The sequence below is a fragment of the Pseudophryne corroboree genome, chromosome 4, assembly GCF_028390025.1.
Source record: "Pseudophryne corroboree isolate aPseCor3 chromosome 4, aPseCor3.hap2, whole genome shotgun sequence".
NCBI classification, from domain to species: domain Eukaryota; kingdom Metazoa; phylum Chordata; class Amphibia; order Anura; family Myobatrachidae; genus Pseudophryne; species Pseudophryne corroboree.
This window is the reverse complement of record NC_086447.1, coordinates 93143665-93166217: the sequence shown is the minus strand read 5'-3', so window position 1 is coordinate 93166217 and position 22553 is coordinate 93143665. Positions and strand designations below refer to the sequence as shown.

The window sequence follows — 22553 nt, the reverse complement described above, 5'->3', positions numbered from 1 at the left end:
TTTATTATTATGCGGCGCAACTGACGCATGTCTGGGAGTGGGTTAACGACCTCGATGCCCTGGCTTTGCACTCGCTGATGATGCACCATGATTACCCTGGTGGCTCCCCACTACAGCTATTCCTTTGTGGTAGCGTCAAAATGTCCACATTGCCACTGATTAAACAATCCATCCTAATATGGAAATCGGTGCACTCTGTGATGCGTGGTCACGGTGTTGATCCCGATACCCCACTGGATAATGCTTACGGGTTGCCGGAACTGTGTCAACTTCAGATCCGGGAGGTTTGGGGTAACTGGGGAGTGTACTCTTTAGGACATTTATATAGTGATGGGACCCTTAACTAATTTCAACAACTTCAACGGGCGCATAATGTCCCCTCGGGGTTCTTCTTTCGATTCCTTCAGCTGAGACACGCTTTGGCTGCCCAGTTTCCGTATGGCCCTCCGGTCCTCGTTGATTCCCCGGTCAAATTAATGTTGCAGACGCTGGACTCGGGACACCTAGTTTCTAGGATATATGGTCGTATTCTTCAGATGCATCATACTGACCCTCTAACTGCTCTTCGGGGTAGGTGGGAGTCAGATGTGGGTATGTTATCAGATGATGCATGGAATACTGCTATGGGAGCCCATCGGATCTCCACTTCCTCTGTTGGATACCAGCAAATACAATTATTTATTCTGCATAGAGTGTATATGACCCCGGTGAGGTTAGCACATATTGGGGGGTCTCATAGCTCACGGTGCCCTAAGTGTGGAGCCACAGGTGCCGACTTCTGGCATCTACTTTGGTTGTGCCCTAGCATGTCTCAGTTCTGGACGGCTGTTATATGTACCATAAGTGATACAGGTATTCCCTCTTCCATATGTACGCCTGCGCTGTGTACACTGCTGATTGTGTAAGAGGAGGCTTTAGACCCGCCTGGCAGGCGATATGTCATCAATTTATGTGCCTTAGCTAGGGTCTGTATAGCCCGGCTGTGGCTGGCGGGTGAGGCCCCGGCACCTAAGGCTTGTATATCCATGGTCAACGAAATTGTTGCACACGAAAAATTTGTGTTCCTGGCTAGGAAGGTGGAGAGGAAATTGTTTATAATATGGGGCAGGTGGATGGATTCTAAATATTTCAAGGATAAATAAAGTCTAGATTTGTATTTCTCTCCTTATTTTATTCTGGGATGTTTTGGGGGTGGATACCCTCGCGGCCGGCCTTGCTCTGCTGTGTTGTATTTCGATATACTGTGCTTATTCTGCTATGCTTATATTGGAAGTGATACGTTTGGGTTGTGTTACTCCCAGACGCCGACACTTTGCGACTGTGTGATTTATGAGACATTATATCCGCTTGATGTACCATGTGCCTTAGATATGTACAGCTGTTTATGTGCATATTGTGTATGTGTGTAGTTTTAAGTTTGTTTTTTGTGTGAATTGTTGATGCAAAATCAAAAACTCAAATAAAAACTATTGAAATTTAAAAAAAAAAACATCAAATAACCACCGCTAAATTAACTCTTAATAAAGGGCAATCAAAATATCCGAACGAATCCCTCTCCTAGATATAATTATTTGTGAATAGTTGGGGATATTCTGATTGTGGAAACAGTGATCATATCTTATGCACCACTTAAATTTCACTCTAAGAATCACTGGGGGGGATTTAATTGAGAGCGGGAAATCCTAAAAACCCGCAGCCGTGGGGTTTTGCTATTCAATTAGTGGACTGGAAAAGAGACGCAGTGATTTCTATAGTTTTTTTTTCACGCTGCTCCAGAGCAAGTCTGATTTTTCCTAAAATCATTATTTTTTAGTAAAAATCAGTGTGACTTGGTCTGGCACCCCGGGGGCGATGTCTTCTCCTCCAGCGTTGTGTGTCCGTCAGTCCGTGTCCGGATGCAGCAGTTGGGAGAAATACATCTGCCACCCGTCCCTTCCCCAGTGTTAAGATGTATGGGAGACCACTGGACAGGCAAATATACTTTTTATTTTTTTTTACTCACGGTGCAGGGCTTTTAGAGCTGAAAACCCACAACCATTTTTTCTAATTTGGATACTGCGGGTATCGGCAGCGTGCATACCTGTGGTAAACCAAAATTGGGTGCAAGTGAAATAAGCAGCTCCACCTGTGGATCTTTTAAAATGTGTCAGCCACAGACTAGATGGGCCAAGTGGTTCTTATCTGCCGTCAGATTCTATGTATAATAATGAATACACCTGTGCACCAACTGGGAGGGGTGTAGTACGGCTGACCGGCGGTCTCCTGACCGCCGGTCAGCTTACAGACGCCAGGATCCCGGCAGCATACCGACGCCGGGATCCCGGCGGGGAGGGGCGAGTGCAGCAAGCCCCTTGCGGGCTCGCTGCAACGCTGCGGGCTCGGTGTCGACCTGCGGTCGCCATGGGTTCTATTCCCACTCTATAGGTGTCGTGGACACCCACGAGTGGAAATAGTCCCTGTTGGTCGGCATGCCGACCATCGGGACAGTGACCCGTCGGGCTGGTGGAGGAGGTTATGTGACAGTCGGTCAGCTGACCGGCGGTCACATGAATACCACCCACTGGGAGACCTGTAAAATATGTTAGGGGTCCCTGAGGACTGAGTTTGGGAAACACTGCTATAGATTCATACCCGAGCCCTAGATGTGTCCATTGGATGCCACTCGGCTACCCTGCTGATGATAGCTGCTTGATTGGTCAACTGGATAATTGGACGAAGAGCTTTACTTAGTGATCACTGTTTTGGTCAACTCAGGAGTCCAGTGCACAGCATTCACACTACAAGTGTGCGGCATCTCCCCCGACCCCTCCCCCCAATACGTAAACATGTTTACGCTCGGCTATTGCCTTGGAGAGTTGTATTATACAAAGTCATTATTCCATCGGATTATTGACAGATCATTATTCTTACCTTGGGAAGCGATATGGTCATTCGTGTGCATAAGTACCAACATGCAGAACATTTACAGAAAAGTAACCACTCATCAATAGGGAGTATTATCCTCACTGCGACAAAACATCAGAGATGGGGAGAACCTATGGCTCTCAAGGGTTGATGCGTCAAGAGTGGAGAAGTGGACCAATGGAGAAATAGCCGTAACAGCCAATCAGCATCTAACTATCATTTTATAAAGTCTACTTGATAAATGGTTTCTCAAAGCTAATTGGTTGCCATAGGCAACTTCTCCACTGGTCCACTTCTCCATTCTTTTCACTGCTCAATGCATCAACTCCCAGCATGCCGTGCTCTCCAGGTGATACGGCACTACTGGTCGCCTGGCTAAGCATGCTATTTATTTACCCGGGTGGGCATGCTGGGATTTATGGTTCCACAGAATATGGAGAACCGTAGTTTGGCTGCCATTACAATTTCTAGAGCATCTCTGTACTTCACACTAGCTGGCTGCTCACCGTATTGACTGGGACTTCTGATTCCCGGAAGACGATTGGTTTCATGTTGACATCAACGGTGCTGTATTCGGGAAGCGCATCGCGCAGGTACAGCAAGTTGTTGTCCTGTCTCTTTTCCAGCTTCAGCACTTCTATTTCCTGAATTCGGGGACTGTAAAGGTCGTATTTCATCTCCACACCTGCAGGTGAGGACACATCTGAGTCACAACATCCATTTACAACATACTGACCAGCTGTACCGTTTGTTAAACACACTGAGGTAGCAATGCTAACCACAGTGCCACTGTGTGGTCCGTGTCCCATTAGTTGCAAAACACACTGACATGAGGACCACAGGCAACCGCACTTTAATTTTCCTGTACTAGAGATTGTGCATGGACGTTTGGTGTGGAGGGAAACGATATGGAGGATCAAATGCTAAGGTCTAAGTGGTTCTAGGCATGGGCATGGTGGTCACGAAATAATGAAGAACCCCTGAAAGATGAGAACTATAGGCCCGATTCAGATGTGGCTGGAGGTACTATCGCTGCAGCTTACATAGAAGTAGCAGCAATAGCTCTAATATGATAATGCAGCGCCTCCTGATGCATTACTGATCCCAACTGTGTCCTAAGACCAGCACTAGTCGGGTCCAGTGATGCAGGACAATACTCCATCCACAGCTGAATCAGGCCATGTTAGCTTTGAAAGTGGAGATCCTGGCCTTGTCCCTCCCTTGCAATGGCAGCGACACACCTCCATATTGAGAAACACAGGCTGTCGCCACCCCTTCCCCGCCCTCTAAACGGCAGCAGACTGCCAATCACTGGCAATCTGACGCATTCCTGCGTCGCAGGACACATTCGCGAACCTGCACATGTGCACAGTACCGTTATGTGTACTTTGTGGTGCAGGGCGGAACTCCGTCCACATCTGAATTAGGCCCTATTAGCTTTGAAAGTTCCATCTGCAATAGGCTCACTATAAAACATATTATAAAATAGCTCATTTTTTATTTTCTTTAATAAATGTTTGCATTATACACACTAGAGACATTGTCTGATCTGAATTTGAACTTTCATGACTGCTCTCCTGTAAACGTGTTAAAGAAAATAATGAATACACATAAAAATGCTGTACTCCAACTTACCTTGTCCGTCAATAATATTTCGGAGCAAAAATGTGGCCCCCAGGCCTTTCCCCGATCTCTGTATGCAAAGTCCTACGAATCGGTTGGGTTTCCCACTGGCATGAGGATCAGACATGGTCACAGCGAGAATACTGCCTGGTGAGCGGAAGGGACAGAGCAAACACAGCGTCTTACTGATCACCACATGATAAACCATCTGCTTTTCAGTGCACAGATGCACACGTCTCATGCCTTGTAGGTGAACGTTTTACTGATCAGAATTACACATAATAATAAAAATTATTTATAAAGGTCAATAGTAAGTAATATAGTAAGAAATGTAACAGGTTTTATCAAATATGTCAGTTGTAACACGAGACTTTAGTGAGTTACGGGGTGCTATTGGCTGAATGCACTGAAAGAATAAGTAGTACCGCTTTTAGACCTAGTATCGCGTGTCGCAGCCGGGAGCCTGACACGGGTGCTATCCAGCTGTGACCTGCGTCAGCCCCCTTTCAGACCGGAGTCACCAGCCCGGTTGGTGACGTTGCCGGTGACGCGACGGGGGCGGCACTTGGAGATCATATGATCTCCAAGCGCCACCCGCACATAGAGTGTAAACGGGAAGCCGGGTTGAGTGTAAACAGTTTGCCGGGTTGAACACGTGTTCAACCCCGAAAACTTTCTGAGTTGGAATACCGGGCACTCAACCCGGACTATTCCAACTCGACCCTTTTACACCAGTCAGCCACACGGGTTATGCACGTTCATGTGCAATAATAACCCGTGTTATATGCTGGCGGTGTAAATGGGGTATAGATGAGAAGATGGGACTATTGTGCTTCCCTATCAGATTAAGAGACACATGCCCTGTGAAAACAAATCACAAAGTTATCTATAGAAATAATACTTATTCAATGTATACACTGAATTGTATTAACCCTTTTTGGCCCATGTGGATAGGTTTCTACCCAGGACTTCAATATATTTTCATAAGATCAAAAAAAAAAAAAAAATTCCACCAGATTTTTCTTTTTTCTTCTTCTTTTTTTTAAGATTTCTCAAGTGACGGCTAATTTTATCCCAATTAAGAAAAATCTAGTGGAAATGTATTTTTTTATATAAAAATGAAAAAATATTGAAGTCCTGGGTAGAAAACTACCCACCCAGCCCAAAGCGGGTATGTGCACGGTATGTTACACCCTTAAGCATGCATTGTGGCTTGCCACCATCAGGCTCAAAATAAATCGCCTGTAAAAAGTGATCACGTGGGTTGTCCTACCACTACATTTAAAGTAATATTTGAGGTGGAGCGACGGTAACAGTAACAGGCAGAATTCTGCAAATTTTCAGACCTAGTACAGCCCAGCTTTCTATGTACACCGAGGGCCAGCCCACAGTATGGACAGTGTAAAGTGTAGTCTAGGGCCACAGCAAGCCTCTGGTTACAGGATATCTTACTGACGGCAGCCAATGTCTGGACTGAACGAACAGTGTTTAAATTCCCTTGGAACGAGTGGGAGTGCAAAGTGCCCAGTCAGTAATGAAACTGTATACATTAAAATAAGAATTTACTTACCGATAATTCTATTTCTCGTAGTCCGTAGTGGATGCTGGGGACTCCGTCAGGACCATGGGGAATAGCGGCTCCGCAGGAGACAGGGCACAAAAGTAAAAGCTTTAGAATCAGGTGGTGTGCACTGGCTCCTCCCCCTATGACCCTCCTCCAAGCCTCAGTTAGGATACTGTGCCCGGACGAGCGTACACAATAAGGAAGGATCTTGAATCCCGGGTAAGACTCATACCAGCCACACCAATCACACCGTACAACCTGTGATCTGAACCCAGTTAACAGCATGATAACAGCGGAGCCTCTGAAAAGATGGCTCACAACAATTATAACCCGATTTTTGTAACAATAACTATGTACAAGTATTGCAGACAATCCGCACTTGGGATGGGCGCCCAGCATCCACTACGGACTACGAGAAATAGAATTATCGGTAAGTAAAGTCTTATTTTCTCTGACGTCCTAAGTGGATGCTGGGGACTCCGTCAGGACCATGGGGATTATACCAAAGCTCCCAAACGGGCGGGAGAGTGCGGATGACTCTGCAGCACCGAGTGAGAGAACTCCAGGTCCTCCTCAGCCAGGGTGTGCCCCTGACCAAGTAGCAGCTCGGCAAAGTTGTAAAGCCGAGACCCCTCGGGCAGCCGCCCAAGATGAGCCCCCTTCCTTGTGGAATGGGCATTTACATATTTTGGCTGTGGCAGGCCTGCCACAGAATGTGCAAGCTGAATTGTACTACACATCCAACTAGCAATCATCTGCTTAGAAGCAAGAGCACCCAGTTTGTTGGGTGCATACAGGATAACAGCAAGTCAGTTTTCCTGACTCCCGCCGTCCTGGAAACCAATATTTTCAGGGCCCTGACAACATCTAGCAACTTGGAGTCCTCCAAGTCCCTAGTAGCCGCAGGTACCACAATAAGCTGGTTCAGGTGAAACGCTGACACCACCTTAGGGAGAAACTGGGGACGAGTCCGCAGCTCTGCCCTGTCCGAATGGACAATCAGATATGGGCTTTTGTGAGACAAAGCCGCCAATTCTGACACTCGCCTGGCCGAGGCCAGGGCCAACATCAAGGTCACTTTCCATGTGAGATATTTCAAATCCACAGATTTGAGCGGTTTAAACCAATGTGATTTGAGGAATCCCAGAACTACGTTGAGATCCCACAGTGCCACTGGAGGCACAAAAGGGGGTTGTATATGCAGTACTCCCTTGACAAACTTCTGGACTTCAGGAACTGAAGCCAATTCTTTCTGGAAGAAAATCGACAGGGCCGAAATTTGAACCTTAATGGACCCCAATTTGAGGCCCATAGACACTCCTGTTTGCAGGAAATGCAGGAATCGACCGAGTTGAAATTTCTTTGTGGGGCCTTCCTGGCCTCACAGCACGCAACATATTTTCGCCACATGTGGTGATAATGTTGTGCGGTCACCTCCTTCCTGGCTTTGACCAGGGTAGGAATGACCTCTTCCGGAATGCCTTTTTCCCTTAGGATCCGGCGTTCAACCGCCATGCCGTCAAACGCAGCCGCGGTAAGTCTTGGAACAGACATGGTACTTGCTGAAGCAAGTCCCTTCTTAGCGGCAGAGGCCATGAGTCCTCTGTGAGCATCTCTTGAAGTTCCGGGTACCAAGTCCTTCTTGGCCAATCCGGAGCCACGAGTATAGTTCTTACTCCTCTACGTCTTATAATTCTCAGTACCTTAGGTATGAGAAGCAGAGGAGGGAACACATACACCGACTGGTACACCCACGGTGTTACCAGAACGTCCACAGCTATTGCCTGAGGGTCTCTTGACCTGGCGCAATACCTGTCCAGTTTTTTGTTCAGGCGGGACGCCATCATGTCCACCTTTGGTCTTTCCCAACGGTTCACAATCATGTGGAAGACTTCCCGATGAAGTCCCCACTCTCCCGGGTGGAGGTCGTGCTGAGGAAGTCTGCTTCCCAGTTGTCCACTCCCGGAATGAACACTGCTGACAGTGCTATCACATGATTTTCCGCCCAGCGAAGAATCCTTGCAGTTTCTGCCATTGCCCTCCTGCTTCTTGTGCCGCCCTGTCTGTTTACGTGGGCGACTGCCGTGATGTTGTCCCACTAGATCAGGCATTCCCAACCACGGTCCTCAAGGCACACCAACAGTGCAGGTTTTAGTGATATCCAGGCTGCAGCACAGGTGGGTAAATCAAAATAACTGAGCTACTAATTAAGTCACCTGTGCTGAAGCCTGGATATCACAAAAACCTGCACTGTTGGTGTGCCTTGAGGACCGTGGTTGGGAATGCCTGCACTAGATCAATACCGGCTGACCTTGAAGCAGAGGTCTTGCTAAGCTTAGAGCATTGTAAATTGCTCTTAGCTCCAGTATATTTATGTGGAGAGAAGTCTCCAGACTTGATCACACTCACTGGAAATTTTTTCCTTGTGTGACTGCTCCCCAGCCTTTCAGGCTGGCATCCGTGGTCACCAGGACCCAGTCCTGAATGCCGAATCTGTGGCCCTTTAGTAGATGAGCACTCTGCAGCCACCACAGAAGAGACACCCTTGTCCTTGGAGACAGGGTTATCCGCTGATGCATCTGAAGATGCGATCCGGACCATTTTTCCAGCAGATCCCACTGAAAAGTTCTTGCGTGAAATCTGCCGAATGGAATCGCTTCGTAAGAAGCCACCATTTTTCCCAGGACCCTTGTGCAATGATGCACTGACACTTTTCCTGGTTTTAGGAGGTTCCTGACTAGCTCGGATAACTCCCTGGCTTTCTCCTCCGGGAGAAACACCTTTTTCTGGACTGTGTCCAGAATCATCCCTAGGAACAGCAGACGTATCGTCGGAGACAGCTGCGATTTTGGAATATTTAGAATCCACCCGTGCTGTCGTAGAACTACTTGAGATAGTGCTACTCCGACCTCCAACTGTTCTCTGGACCTTGCCCTTATCAGGAGATCGTCCAAGTAAGGGATAATTAAGACGCCTTTTCTTTGAAGAAGAATCATCATTTCGGCCATTACCTTGGTAAAGACCCGGGGTGCCGTGGACAATCCAAACGGCAGCGTCTGAAACTGATAGTGACAGTTTTGTACCACGAACCTGAGGTACCCTTGGTGAGAAGGGCAAATTGGGACATGGAGGTAAGCATCCTTGATGTCCAGGGACACCATATAGTCCCCTTCTTCCTGGTTCGCTATCACTGCTCTGAGTGACTCCATCTTGATTTGAACCTTTGTATGTAAGTGTTCAAATATTTCAGATTTAGAATAGGTCTCACCGAGCCGTCTGGCTTCAGTACCACAATATAGTGTGGAATAATACCCCTTTCCTTGTTGTAGGAGGGGTACTTTGATTATCACCTGCTGGGAATACAGCTTGTGAATTGTTTCCAATACTGCCTCCCTGTCGGAGGGAGACGTTGGTAAAGCAGACTTCAGGAACCTGCGAGGGGGAGACGTCTCGAATTTCCAATCTGTACCCCTGGGATACTACTTGTAGGATCCAGGGGTCCACTTGCGAGTGAGCCCACTGCGCGCTGAAACTCTTGAGACGACCCCCCACCGCACCTGAGTCCGCTTGTACGGCCCCAGCGTCATGCTGAGGACTTGGCAAAAGCGGTGGAGGGCTTCTGTTCCTGGGAATGGGCTGCCTGCTGCAGTCTTCTTCCCTTTCCTCTATCCCTGGGCAGATATGACTGGCCTTTTGCCTTGTGACTTGGGGTAAAAAAAGTGGATTTTCCAGCTGTTGCCGTGGCCACCAGGTCCGATGGACCGACCCCAAATAACTCCTCCCCTTTATACGGCAATACTTCCATGTGCCGTTTGGAATCTGCATCACCTGACCACTGTCGTGTCCATAAACATCTTCTGGCAGATATGGACATCGCACTTACTCTTGATGCCAGAGTGCAAATATCCCTCTGTGCATCTCGCATATTATAGAAATGCATCCTTTAAATGCTCTATAGTCAATAAAATACTGTCCCTGTCAAGGGTATCAATATTTTCAGTCAGGGAATCCGACCAAGCCACCCCAGCGCTGCACATCCAGGCTGAGGCGATCGCTGGTCGCAGTATAACACCAGTATGTGTGTATATACTTTTTAGGATATTTTCCAGCCTCCTATCAGCTGGCTCCTTGAGGGCGGCCGTATCTGGAGACGGTAACGCCACTTGTTTTGATAAGCGTGTGAGCGCCTTATCCACCCTAAGGGGTGTTTCCCAACGCGCCCTAACTTCTGGCGGGAAAGGGTATAACGCCAATAATTTTCTATCGGGGGAAACCCACGCATCATCACACACTTCATTTAATTTATCTGATTCAGGAAAAACTACAGGTAGTTTTTTCACACCCCACATAATACCCTCTTTTGTGGTACTTGTAGTATCAGAAATATGTAACACCTCCTTCATTGCCCTTAACATGTAACGTGTGGCCCAAATGGAAAATACGTTTGTTTCTTCACCGTCGACACTGGAGTCAGTGTCCGTGTCTGTGTCGACCGACTGAGGTAAATGGGCGTTTTAAAGCCCCTGACGGTGTTTGAGACGCCTGGACAGGTACTAATTGGTTTGCCGGCCGTCTCATGTCGTCAACCGACCTTGCAGCGTGTTGACATTATCACGTAATTCCCTAAATAAGCCATCCATTCCGGTGTCGACTCCCTAGAGAGTGACATCACCATTACAGGCAATTGCTCCGCCTCCTCACCAACATCGTCCTCATACATGTCGACACACACGTACCGACACACAGCACACACACAGGGAATGCTCTGATAGAGGACAGGACCCCACTAGCCCTTTGGGGAGACAGAGGGAGAGTTTGCCAGCACACACCAAAACGCTATATTATACAGGGACAACCTTATATAAGTGTTTTCCCTTATAGCATCTTAATATATAATAATATCGCCAAATAAGTGCCCCCCCTCTCTGTTTTAACCCTGTTTCTGTAGTGCAGTGCAGGGGAGAGCCTGGGAGCCTTCCTAGCAGCGGAGCTGTGTAGGAAAATGGCGCTGTGTGCTGAGGAGAATAGGCCCCGCCCCCTTTTCGGCGGGCTTCTTCTCCCGTTTTTCTGACAACCTGGAAGGGGTTAAATACATCCATATAGCCCCAGGGGCTATATGTGATGTATTTTTAGCCAGCATAGGTACTTTCATTGCTGCCCAGGGCGCCCCCCCAAGCGCCCTGCACCCTCAGTGACCGTTGGTGTGAAGTGTGCTGAGAGCAATGGCGCACAGCTGCAGTGCTGTGCGCTACCTCATGAAGACTGAGAAGTCTTCAGCCGCCGATTTCTGGACCTCTTCTCTCTTCAGCATCTGCAAGGGGTCGGCGGCGCGGCTCCGGTGACCCATCCAGGCTGTACCTGTGATCGTCCCTCTGGAGCTAGTGTCCAGTAGCCTAAGAAGCCAATCCATCCTGCACGCAGGTGAGTTCACTTCTTCTCCCCTAAGTCCCTCGTTGCAGTGAGCCTGTTGCCAGCAGGACTCACTGAAAATAAAAAACCTAACAAAACTTTTACTCTAAGCAGCTCTTTAGGAGAGCCACCTAGATTGCACCCTTCTCGGCCGGGCACAAAAACCTAACTGAGGCTTGGAGGAGGGTCATAGGGGGAGGAGCCAGTGCACACCAGCTGATCCTAAAGCTTTTACTTTTGTGCCCTGTCTCCTGCGGAGCCGCTATTCCCCATGGTCCTGACGGAGTCCCCAGCATCCACTTAGGACGTCAGAGAAATTGTGTTTTTCCAGCTTTAAAATAATTACAAATATTTGAACAGAAAATAAAAGATCCATAAAAGGAACTGGCTGCACATGGAGAAGAGCATAGGTTCTTACCGAATGCCCATTACAGCGTGGTAAGACATGAGGGAAGAGGGACACTGGCACCGGGAGTTTATGATTCATCGCTTGCACAGTGTACATGAGAGATAATATTCCAATGAGATCTAATTGTCTGGTATTACAGATTCACTTTGGTATAAGCCATTATCCACTACACTTTACAAATCTAACCATGCTGCTTTTACTCTCTATGGGGGGGGGGGGGGGGGAGCAGGCGATAAACAATTAAGAATCTTTCTCAACCTTACAAGGCAGAAATCATATACTATCCGTATAGTCGGCTTCATAAAGTATACAAATTTAAAAGCAATACATAATATATAGACACAAACTATTAAAATGTAGCAATTTACAGGAAGACAAAAGTGTATTTAAAACCCTGCGCCATATTTCCATATTATATTTGTACAGAGGTGGTTTTCCCACTAACAACAGAAGAGTCGAGCAGATACCGCACCTACGTAGAACTCGGGAATGGTTATCACCTTCCGTCTTTCAATCATATCTTGCCTTTCAACGTAAAACACCAATGGGTCTTTCCTGCATCGCGGGGGGATGAACTCCGGGCTCAGGAACCTGTTTTGGGGGAAAAAAAACCGAATTTAAACTGTAAATAAAATAAATAAGTTATGGATTTAACACGCTTGACCTCATGCAAGGGGTCACTGGGCCTCCTAGTAGATTAATGACAGTACAGAGGGCGTCTCGCCCCTCTGGCACAGGTTATTACCACTCCTCGTACTGTACTAACATTGGCTTCACTGAGCACATCTGGCATAACAAGACCAGTCTACTCAGCTAAGCTTAAATAAACCATAGTCAGAAATCATCTTACTCTTAATTGTATCTAGCATGGGAGGACAGGCTTAGTGTAATAGACTGTTTTATGTACAAGCAAAGACCAAACGGAGGAGGTTATATCTGTCTCCTCTCTGCCTAGTTTACCAGACCTAGTCGCAAACCCAATTGTGTCACGTATATTCCACTACATCAGGCCTTCTAGGGAAAAGGGGGGGGGTGGATTATTAGATCTACAATAAAAAGGGCTACAGTCAATAGGTCTACCACTAATGGTAGACAGGATCGATAAGGTCAACATGGAAATGGTCAACACACAAAAGGTAGACTTTTTTTGTGTGGTTGTTGCCGTTTTGACACTTTTCTGCCACAAACAAACCCCATTACTGTACCACTTCGCTCGCCATGCCTCATGCAAGGTTACTATTCCCAATCGTAGTCCATGTGGATGGTAAAGTATACAAAGAAAAACTTTCAAAAATTGCAAAAAACTTAAAAAAAAACTTGTCCACCCTGTGTGTGTTGACCATTGTCATGTCGACCATGTCGACCTAATGCATGTCTACCATTAGTGGTAGACCTATTGACTGTAGACCTTTTTAGTGGAGATCTATAGAGCCTAATTCAGACCCGATCGCTGCAATGGCAGTGATCGCCGTCTGAAGCCCTTTGGGGAGTGCGCACGGGAGGGGACGTGCCAACGGCGTTAGAACTCTGTTGGTGGGGCGCGGTCCGGACAACGCAGGCGTGTCCGGACCGATGTGGGGGCTGGCTGTGGCGGCTGCGTGACATCACACTCAGCCCCTACGTCCCGAAACGCGGTGGGTAGCTGCCTGTCAGCGCAGCTAGGATGCGCAGATAGGGAGCTACTTGGCGGGTGCGAAAACTAACTAGAACCAACTAAAACTATATAAAGTCCTAAAACAAGAAGTGGAGGTTATTCAGAGTTGTTAGCAAAACAAAAAAAAAAGTTAGCAATTGGGCAAAACCATGTTGTACTGCAGGGGGGCAGATGTAACATGTGCAGAGAGTTAGATTTGGGTGGGTTATATTGTTTCTGTGCAGGGTAAATACTGGCTGCTTTATTTTTACACTGCAATTGAGATTTCAGTTTAAACACACCCTACCCAAATCTAACCCTCTCTGCACATGTTACCGCCGCCCCACCTGCAGTGCAGCATGGTTTTTCCCATTACTGTGCTTTTTTGGTTTGCTAACAACTCTGAATAACCCCCCAGTGTTCACTCTAGGTGCAGGCTGCGGATCAGTGAGGAGGGAATATTCACATTTTAGAGGACAACATTTTTAGATGTGATGTATCATTACCGCTACTGTTGTGATACATCGCGTCTTCAATACATTTGCCCTTCAAAATGTAAATATGACCCACCTCACTGATCAACACTAACAATATACTTTTATACTTCATCAGCAGACAAATGAAAAGGGTAATAATATGATGTTAAAGTCTAATATCTACCAGTAATATTGGTTCTGACGTCTCCGATTAGACCCCAATGCAGCCGTCACAGATTACACTGTAATAATGACTCCCTCCTGCGGTCACACAACAGTCCATCTCAAGACCTGCACTAATGCTTCTCAAACTCGGCCCTCAAGACATAACAAACAGTCCAGGTTTTAAAAACATCCATGCTTGAGCACAGGTGATTTAATTAGTTCCAGTGATTTTGATTTATCCATCTGTGCTCAAACATGGATATCCTTAAAGCCTAGACTGTTAGTGTATCTTTAGGGCTGAGTTTGAGAAGCAATGGCCTACACTACACTCAGGACCTTAGTGAAGCCATGTACTGCACACATTTACTGACCCTACGGTCATACAGTCTATAGTAACTAATACTGCACTCAGCTATTCATAGCTCTCCTCTGTCATTAAATTATCAGTATCCCATCAGCGGAGGTGATCCTGAGATAGACTCAGTGAAGTAGCGAAATTATACAAATGCAGCTGGAGGCGTCGTGTTAGTAGAGGTCTCCCGATACGTCCAAGGATGCAGCATCGGGCCACCTGCATGAATATCGGCCATCTGAGTTAAGCTGGATACACACTTACATAATCTTCTGCCCGATCACCCAATATTGGGTGAACGGGCCGGTGACTGTATAGGTGTGTATGTAGGACTGTTAGCTGATAAACGGCTTAAACGTTCCTGCAATGGTTGGGATCGGATTCAGGAGGTCGCATCTTATGTTCAATTCAATATTTATCTGCCTGCGAGGACGCAGGACCCGTTCTGCACATGCACACAACGGGTCCCACACGTGCGCATGTGTCTCACCGATGTACATGTGAGTAAACCACCAGGCAAAGTCACAGCTAACACTTTCTGCCTCCGCCTGGCAGCATGACAACGCAACATGTGGCTACACACATGGCAGTCATGTGACCAGTACGTCAGCTGACCAACTCCTTTACCATAACCTGCCATTATCTTGTCTTGATAGTTTTCAACAAAACTTTATTGCTCTCCGGACAGATCCCCCTGCTGTTTATCATTATGGATGCATGAAACTGCTATGCAGGAGTGCCATGTGTTGCACAGGCATTATAGACCCCTGTACATGCCTTAATGTGGTCTCTGACTACAGCTGCCTTCACTGCAAATCAATCTTTCAGTACCCGTGCTGGCAACTAAGGAAAATAAGAATTTACTTACCGATAATTCTATTTCTCATAGTCCGTAGTGGATGCTGGGGACTCCATAAGGACCATGGGGAATAGCGGCTCCGCAGGAGACTGGGCACAAAAGTAAAAGCTTTAGGACTACCTGGTGTGCACTGGCTCCTCCCCCTATGACCCTCCTCCAAGCCTCAGTTAGGATACTGTGCCCGGACGAGCGTACACAATAAGGAAGGATATTGAATCCCGGGTAAGACTCATACCAGCCACACCAATCACACCGTACAACCTGTGATCTGAACCCAGTTAACAGCATGATAACAGAGGAGCCTCTGAAAAGATGGCTCACAACAATAATAACCCGATTTTTGTAACAATAACTATGTACAAGTATTGCAGACAATACGCACTTGGGATGGGCGCCCAGCATCCACTGCGGACTATGAGAAATAGAATTATCGGTAAGTAAATTCTTATTTTCTCTAACGTCCTAAGTGGATGCTGGGGACTCCGTAAGGACCATGGGGATTATACCAAAGCTCCCAAACGGGCGGGAGAGTGCGGATGACTCTGCAGCACCGAATGAGAGAACTCCAGGTCCTCCTCAGCCAGGGTATCAAATTTGTAGAATTTAGCAAACGTGTTTGCCCCAGACCAAGTAGCTGCTCGGCAAAGTTGTAAAGCCGAGACCCCTCGGGCAGCCGCCCAAGATGAGCCCACCTTCCTTGTGGAATGGGCATTTACAGATTTTGGCTGTGGCAGGCCTGCCACAGAATGTGCAAGCTGAATTGTACTACAAATCCAACGAGCAATAGTCTGCTTAGAAGCAGGAGCACCCAGCTTGTAGGGTGCATACAGGATAAATAGCGAGTCAGATTTTCTGACTCCAGCCGTCCTGGAAACATATATTTTCAGGGCCCTGACTACGTCCAGCAACTTGGAGTCCTCCAAGTCCCTAGTAGCCGCAGGCACCACAATAGGCTGGTTCAAGTGAAATGCTGAAACCACCTTAGGGAGAAATTGAGGACGAGTCCTCAATTCTGCCTTGTCCGTATGAAAAATTAGGTAAGGGCTTTTATAGGATAAAGCCGCCAATTCTGAGACACGCCTGGCTGAAGCCAGGGCTAACAGCATTACCACCTTCCATGTGAGATATTTTAAGTCCACAGTGGAAAGTGGTTCAAACCAATGTGATTTTAGGAATCCCAAAACTACATTGAGATCCCAAGGTGCCACTGGAGGCACAAAAGGAGGTTGTATATGCAGTACCCCCTTGACAAACGTCTGTACTTCAGTTCTTTTTGGAAGAAAATCGACAGGGCCGAAATCTGAACCTTAATGGACCCTAATTTTAGGCCCATAGACAGTCCTGTTTGTAGGAAATGCAGGAAACGACCCAGTTGAAATTCCTCTGTAGGGGCCTTCCTGGCCTCGCACCACGCAACATATTTACGCCAAATACGGTGATAATGTTGTACGGTTACATCCTTCCTGGCTTTGATCAGGGTAGGGATGACTTCATCCGGAATGCCTTTTTCCTTCAGGATCCGGCGTTCAACCGCCATGCCGTCAAACGCAGCCGCGGTAAGTCTTGGAAGAGACAGGGTCCCTGCTGGAGCAGGTCCTTTCTTAGAGGTAGAGGCCACGGGTCCTCTGTGAGCATCTCTTGAAGTTCCGGGTACCAAGTCCTTCTTGGCCAATCCGGAGCCACGAGTATAGTCCTTACTCCTCTCCTTCTTATGATCCTCAGTACCTTGGGTATGAGAGGCAGAGGAGGGAACACATACACTGACTGGTACACCCATGGTGTTACCAGAGCATCCACAGCTATTGCCTGAGGGTCCCTTGACCTGGCGCAATATCTGTCTAGTTTTTTGTTGAGGCGGGACGCCATCATGTCCACCTTTGGTTTTTCCCAACGGTTCACAATCATGTGGAAGACTTCTGGATGAAGTCCCCACTCCCCCGGGTGGAGGTCGTGTCTGCTGAGGAAGTCTGCCTCCCAGTTGTCCACACCCGGAATGAACACTGCTGACAGTGCTATCACATGATTTTCTGCCCAGCGAAGAATCCTTGCAACTTCTGTCATTGCCCTCCTGCTTCTTGTGCCGCCCTGTCTGTTTACGTGGGCGACTGCCGTGATGTTGTCCGACTGGATCAGCACCGGCTGACCTTGAAGCAGAGGTCTTGCTAGGCTCAGAGCATTGTAGATGGCTCTTAGCTCCAGGATATTTATGTGAAGTGATGTCTCCAGGCTTGACCACAAGCCCTGGAAATTTCTTCCCTGTGTGACTGCTCCCCAGCCTCTCAGGCTGGCATCCGTGGTCACCAGGACCCAGTCCTTAATGCCGAATCTGCGGCCCTCTAGAAGATGAGCACTCTGCAACCACCACAGGAGAGACACCCTTGTCCTTGGAGACAGGGTTATCCGCTGATGCATCTGAAGATGCGATCCGGACCATTTGTCCAGCAGATCCCACTGAAAAGTTCTTGCGTGGAATCTGCCGAATGGAATCGCTTCGTAAGAAGCCACCATTTTTCCCAGGACCCTTGTGCATTGATGCACTGACACTTGGCCTGGTTTTAGGAGGTTCCTGACTAGCTCGGATAACTCCCTGGCTTTCTCCTCCGGGAGAAACACCTTTTTCTGGACTGTGTCCAGAATCATCCCTAGGAACAGCAGACGCTAGGGGGTGTTTCCCAACGCGCCCTAACCTCTGGTGGGAAAGGGTATAATGCCAATAATTTTTTAGAAATTAGCAGTTTTTTATCGGGGGAAACCCACGCTTCATCACACACCTCATTTAATTCATCTGATTCAGGAAAAAATAAGATTTTACTTACCGATAAATCTATTTCTCGTAGTCCGTAGTGGATGCTGGGGACTCCGTCAGGACCATGGGGAATAGCGGCTCCGCAGGAGACAGGGCACAAAAGCAAGCTTTTAGGATCACATGGTGTGTACTGGCTCCTCCCCCTATGACCCTGCTCCAAGCCTCAGTTAGGTACTGTGCCCGGACGAGCGTACACAATAAGGAAGGATCTTGAATCCCGGGTAAGACCCAAACCAGCCACACCAATCACACCGTACAACTTGTGATCTGAACCCAGTTAACAGTATGATAACAATGAAGTAGCCTCTAAAAAAGATGGCTCACAACAATAATAACCCGATTTTTGTAACAATAACTATGTACAAGTAATGCAGACAATCCGCACTTGGGATGGGCGCCCAGCATCCACTACGGACTACGAGAAATAGATTTATCGGTAAGTAAAATCTTATTTTCTCTAACGTCCTAGTGGATGCTGGGGACTCCGTCAGGACCATGGGGATTATACCAAAGCTCCCAAACGGGCGGGAGAGTGCGGGTGACTCTGCAGCACCGAATGAGAGAACTCCAGGTCCTCCTCAGCCAGGGTATCAAATTTGTAGAATTTTACAAACGTGTTCCCCCCTGACCACGTAGCTGCTCGGCAAAATTTTAAAGCCGAGACCCCCTCGGGCATCCGCCCAAGATGAGCCCACCTTCCTTGTGGAATGGGCATTGACAGATTTTGGCTGTGGCAGGCCTGCCACAGACTGTGCAAGCTGAATTGTACTACAAATCCAACGAGCAATAGTCTGCTTAGAAGCAGGAGCACCCATCTTTTGGGGTGCATACAATATAAACAGCAAGTCAGACTTTCTGACTCCAGCCGTCCTGGAAATATATATATATATATATATATATATATATATATATATATATATATATATATATATATATATATATATATATATATATATATATATATTTTTAGGGCCCCGACAACGTCTAGCAACTTGGAGTCCTCCAAGTCCCTGGTAGCCGCAGGCACCACAATATGTTGTTTCAGGCGAAACGCTGACACCACCTTAGGAAGAAACTGGGGACGAGTCCGCAGTTCTGCCCTGTCCGAATGGAAAAACAAATGAGAGCTTTTTTTAAGACAAAGCCCCCAATTCTGACAATCGCCTGGCCGAGGCCAGGGCCACAACATGGTCCCTTTCCATGTGAGATATTTCAAATCCACAGATTTGATCGGTTCAAACCAATATGATTTGAGGAATCCCAACACTACGTTGAGATCCCACGGTGCCACTGGAGGCACACAAGGGGCTGTATATGCAATACTCCCTTGACAAACGTCTGGACTTCAGGAATTGAAGCCAATTTTTTCTGGAAGAAAATCTACAGGGCCGAAACTTGAACCTTAATGGACCCCAATTTGAGGCTCATAGACACTCCTGTTTTCAGGAAGTGCAGAAATCGACCTAGTTGAAATTTTTTCGTGGGGCCTTCCTGGCCTCACCCACGCAACATATTTTCACCACATGTGGTGATAACGTTGTGCGGTCACCTCCTTCCTGGCTTTGACCAGGGTAGGTATGACCTCTTCCGGAATGCCTTTTCCCTTAGGATCCGGCGTTCAACCGCCATGCCGTCAAACGCAGTCGCGGTAAGTCTTGGAACAGACAAGGTCCCTGCTGGAGCAGGTCCTTTCTTAGAGGCAGATGCCACGGTTCCTCTTGGAACAGACATGGTTCTTGCTGAAAGCAAATCCCATCTTAGCTCCCGAGGCCATTAGTCCTCTGTGAGCATCTCTTGAAGTTCGGGTACCAAGTCCCTCTTGGCCAATCCGGAGCCACGAGTATAGTTCTTACTCCTCTACGTCTTATAATTCTCAATACCTTGGTTATGAGAAGCAGAAGAGGGAACACATACACCGACTGTTACACCCACGGTGTTACCAGGACGTCCACAGCTATCGCCTGAAGGTCTCGTGACCTGGCGCAATACCTGTCCCGTTTTTTGTTCGGGCGGGACGCCATCATTTCCACCTTTGGTCTTTCCCAACGGTTCACAATCATGCGGAAAACTTCCCGATGAAGTTCCCACTCTCCCGGGTGGAGGTCGTGCCTGCTGAGGAAGTCTGCTTCCCAGTCGTCCACTCCCGGAATGAACACTGCTGACAGTGCTATCACATGATTTTCCGTCTAGCGAAAAATCCTTGCAGTTTTGACCACTGCCCTCCTGCTTCTTGTGCCGCCCTATCTGTTTACGTGGGCGACTGCCGTGATGTTATCCCACTGGATCAATACCGGCTGACCTTGAAGCAGAGGCCTTGCTAAGCTTATAGCATTACAAATTTGCTCTTAGCTCCAGTATATTTATGTGGAGAGAATTCTCCAGACTTGATCACACTCCCTGGAAATTTTTTCCCTGTGTGACTGCTCCCCAGCCTCTCAGGCTGGCCTCCGTGGTTACCAGCATCCAATCCTGAATGCCGAATCTGCGGCCCTCTAGAAGATGAGCACTCTGTAATCACCACAGGAGAGACACCCTTGTCCTTGGATATAGGGTTATCCGCTGATGCATCTGAAGATGCGATCCGGACCATTTGTCCAGCAGATCCCACTGAAGAGTTCTTGCGTGAAATCTGCCGAATGGAAGCGCTTCGTAATAAGCCACCATTTTTTTTTTACCAGGACTCTTGTGCAATGATGCACTGACACTTTTCCTGGTTTTAGGAGAATCCCGATTAGCTCGGATAACTCCCTGGCTTTCTCCTCTGGGAGAAACACCCTTTTCCTGGACTGTGTCCAGAATCATCCCTAGGACCAGCAGACGTGTCGTCGGAACAACTGCGGTTTTGGAATATTTAGAATCCACCCGTGCTGTCGTAGAACTACTTGAGATAGTGCTACTCCGACCTCCAACTGTTCTCTGGACCTTGTTCTTATCAGGAGGTCGTCCATTTTCTTTGAAGACGAATCCTCATTTCGGTCATTACCTTGGTAAAGACCCGGGGTGCCTTGGACACTCCAACGGCATCGTCTGAAACTGATAGTGACAGTTCTGTACCACGAACCTGAGGTACCCTTGGTGAGAAAAGCAAATTTTGGGACATGGAGGTAAGCATCCCTGATGTCCCGGGACACCATATAGTCCCCTTGTTCCCAGTTCGCTATCACTGCTCTGAGTGACTCCATCTGGATTTGAACCCTTGTAAGTGTTCAAATTTTTCAGATTTAGAATCGGTCTCACCTAGCCTTCTGGCTTCAGTACCACCCTATAGTGTGGAACAATACCCCTTTCCTTGTTGTAGGAGGGGTAATTTTATTATCACCTGCTGGGAATACAGCTTGTGAATTGTTTTCAATACTGCCTCCCTGTCGGAGGGGGACATTGGTACAGCAGACTACAGGAACCTGCGAGGGGGGAAACGCCTCGACATTCCAATCTGTGCCCCTTTGATACTACTTGTAGGATCCAGGGGTCCTGTACGGTCCCAGCGTCATGCTGAGAACTTAGTAGAAGCGGTGGAGGGCTTCTGTTACTGGGAATGGGCTGCCTGCTGCAGTCTTCTTCCCTTTCCTCTATCCCTGGGCAGATATCTTATAGGGACGAAAAGACTGAGGCTGAAAAGACGGTGTCTTTTTCTGCAGAGATGTGACTTAGGGTAAAACACGGTGGATCTTCCAGCAGTTGCCGTGGCCACCAGGTCCCATGGACCGACCCCAAATAACTCCTCCCCTTTTATACGGCAATACATCTTTGTGCCGTTTGGAATCTGCATCCCCTGACCACTGTCGTGTCCATAAACATCTTCTTGCAGATATGGACATCGCATTTACTCTTGATGCCAGAGTGCAAATATCCCTCTGCGCATCTCGTATATATAGAAATGCATCCTTTAAATGCTCTATAGTCAATAAAATACTGTCCCTGTCAAGGGTATCAATATTTTTAGTCAGGGAATCCGACCAAGCCACCTCAGCTCTGCACATCCAGGCTGAGGCGATCGCTGGTCACAGTATAACACCAGCATGTGTGTGTATACTTTTTAGGATATTTTTCTGATAAGCATGTGAGCGCCTTATCCACCCTGAGGGGTGTTTCCCAATGCGCCTTAACTTCTGGCGGGAAAGGGTATACCGCCAATAATTTTCTATCGGGGGAAACCCACGCATCATCACACACTTCATTTAATTTATCTGATTCAGGAAAAACTACAGGTAGTTTTTTCACCTCACACATAATACCCTTCTTTGTGGTACTTGGAGTATCAGAAATATGTAACACCTCCTTCATTGCCCTTAACGTGTGGCCCTAAAGGAAAATACGTTTGTTTCTTCACCGTCGACACTGAAATCAGTGTCC

At 47.5% G+C, this 22553-nt stretch overlaps 1 protein-coding gene across 1 annotated transcript in view; it reads right to left on the bottom strand.

The window, feature by feature from the left end:
- The window catches only part of MRPL19 (mitochondrial ribosomal protein L19), a 33829-nt gene that overhangs the window by 5275 nt on the left and 6001 nt on the right, over nt 1-22553 (bottom strand). Inside the window, exons 3-5 of the mRNA XM_063915264.1 lie at nt 12382-12500; nt 4540-4674; nt 3411-3589 (exon numbers count right to left, since the gene is read on the bottom strand). Of these exons, the coding sequence (XP_063771334.1) occupies nt 3411-3589; nt 4540-4674; nt 12382-12500 (433 nt within the window). The remainder of the gene's footprint in view (nt 1-3410; nt 3590-4539; nt 4675-12381; nt 12501-22553) is intronic.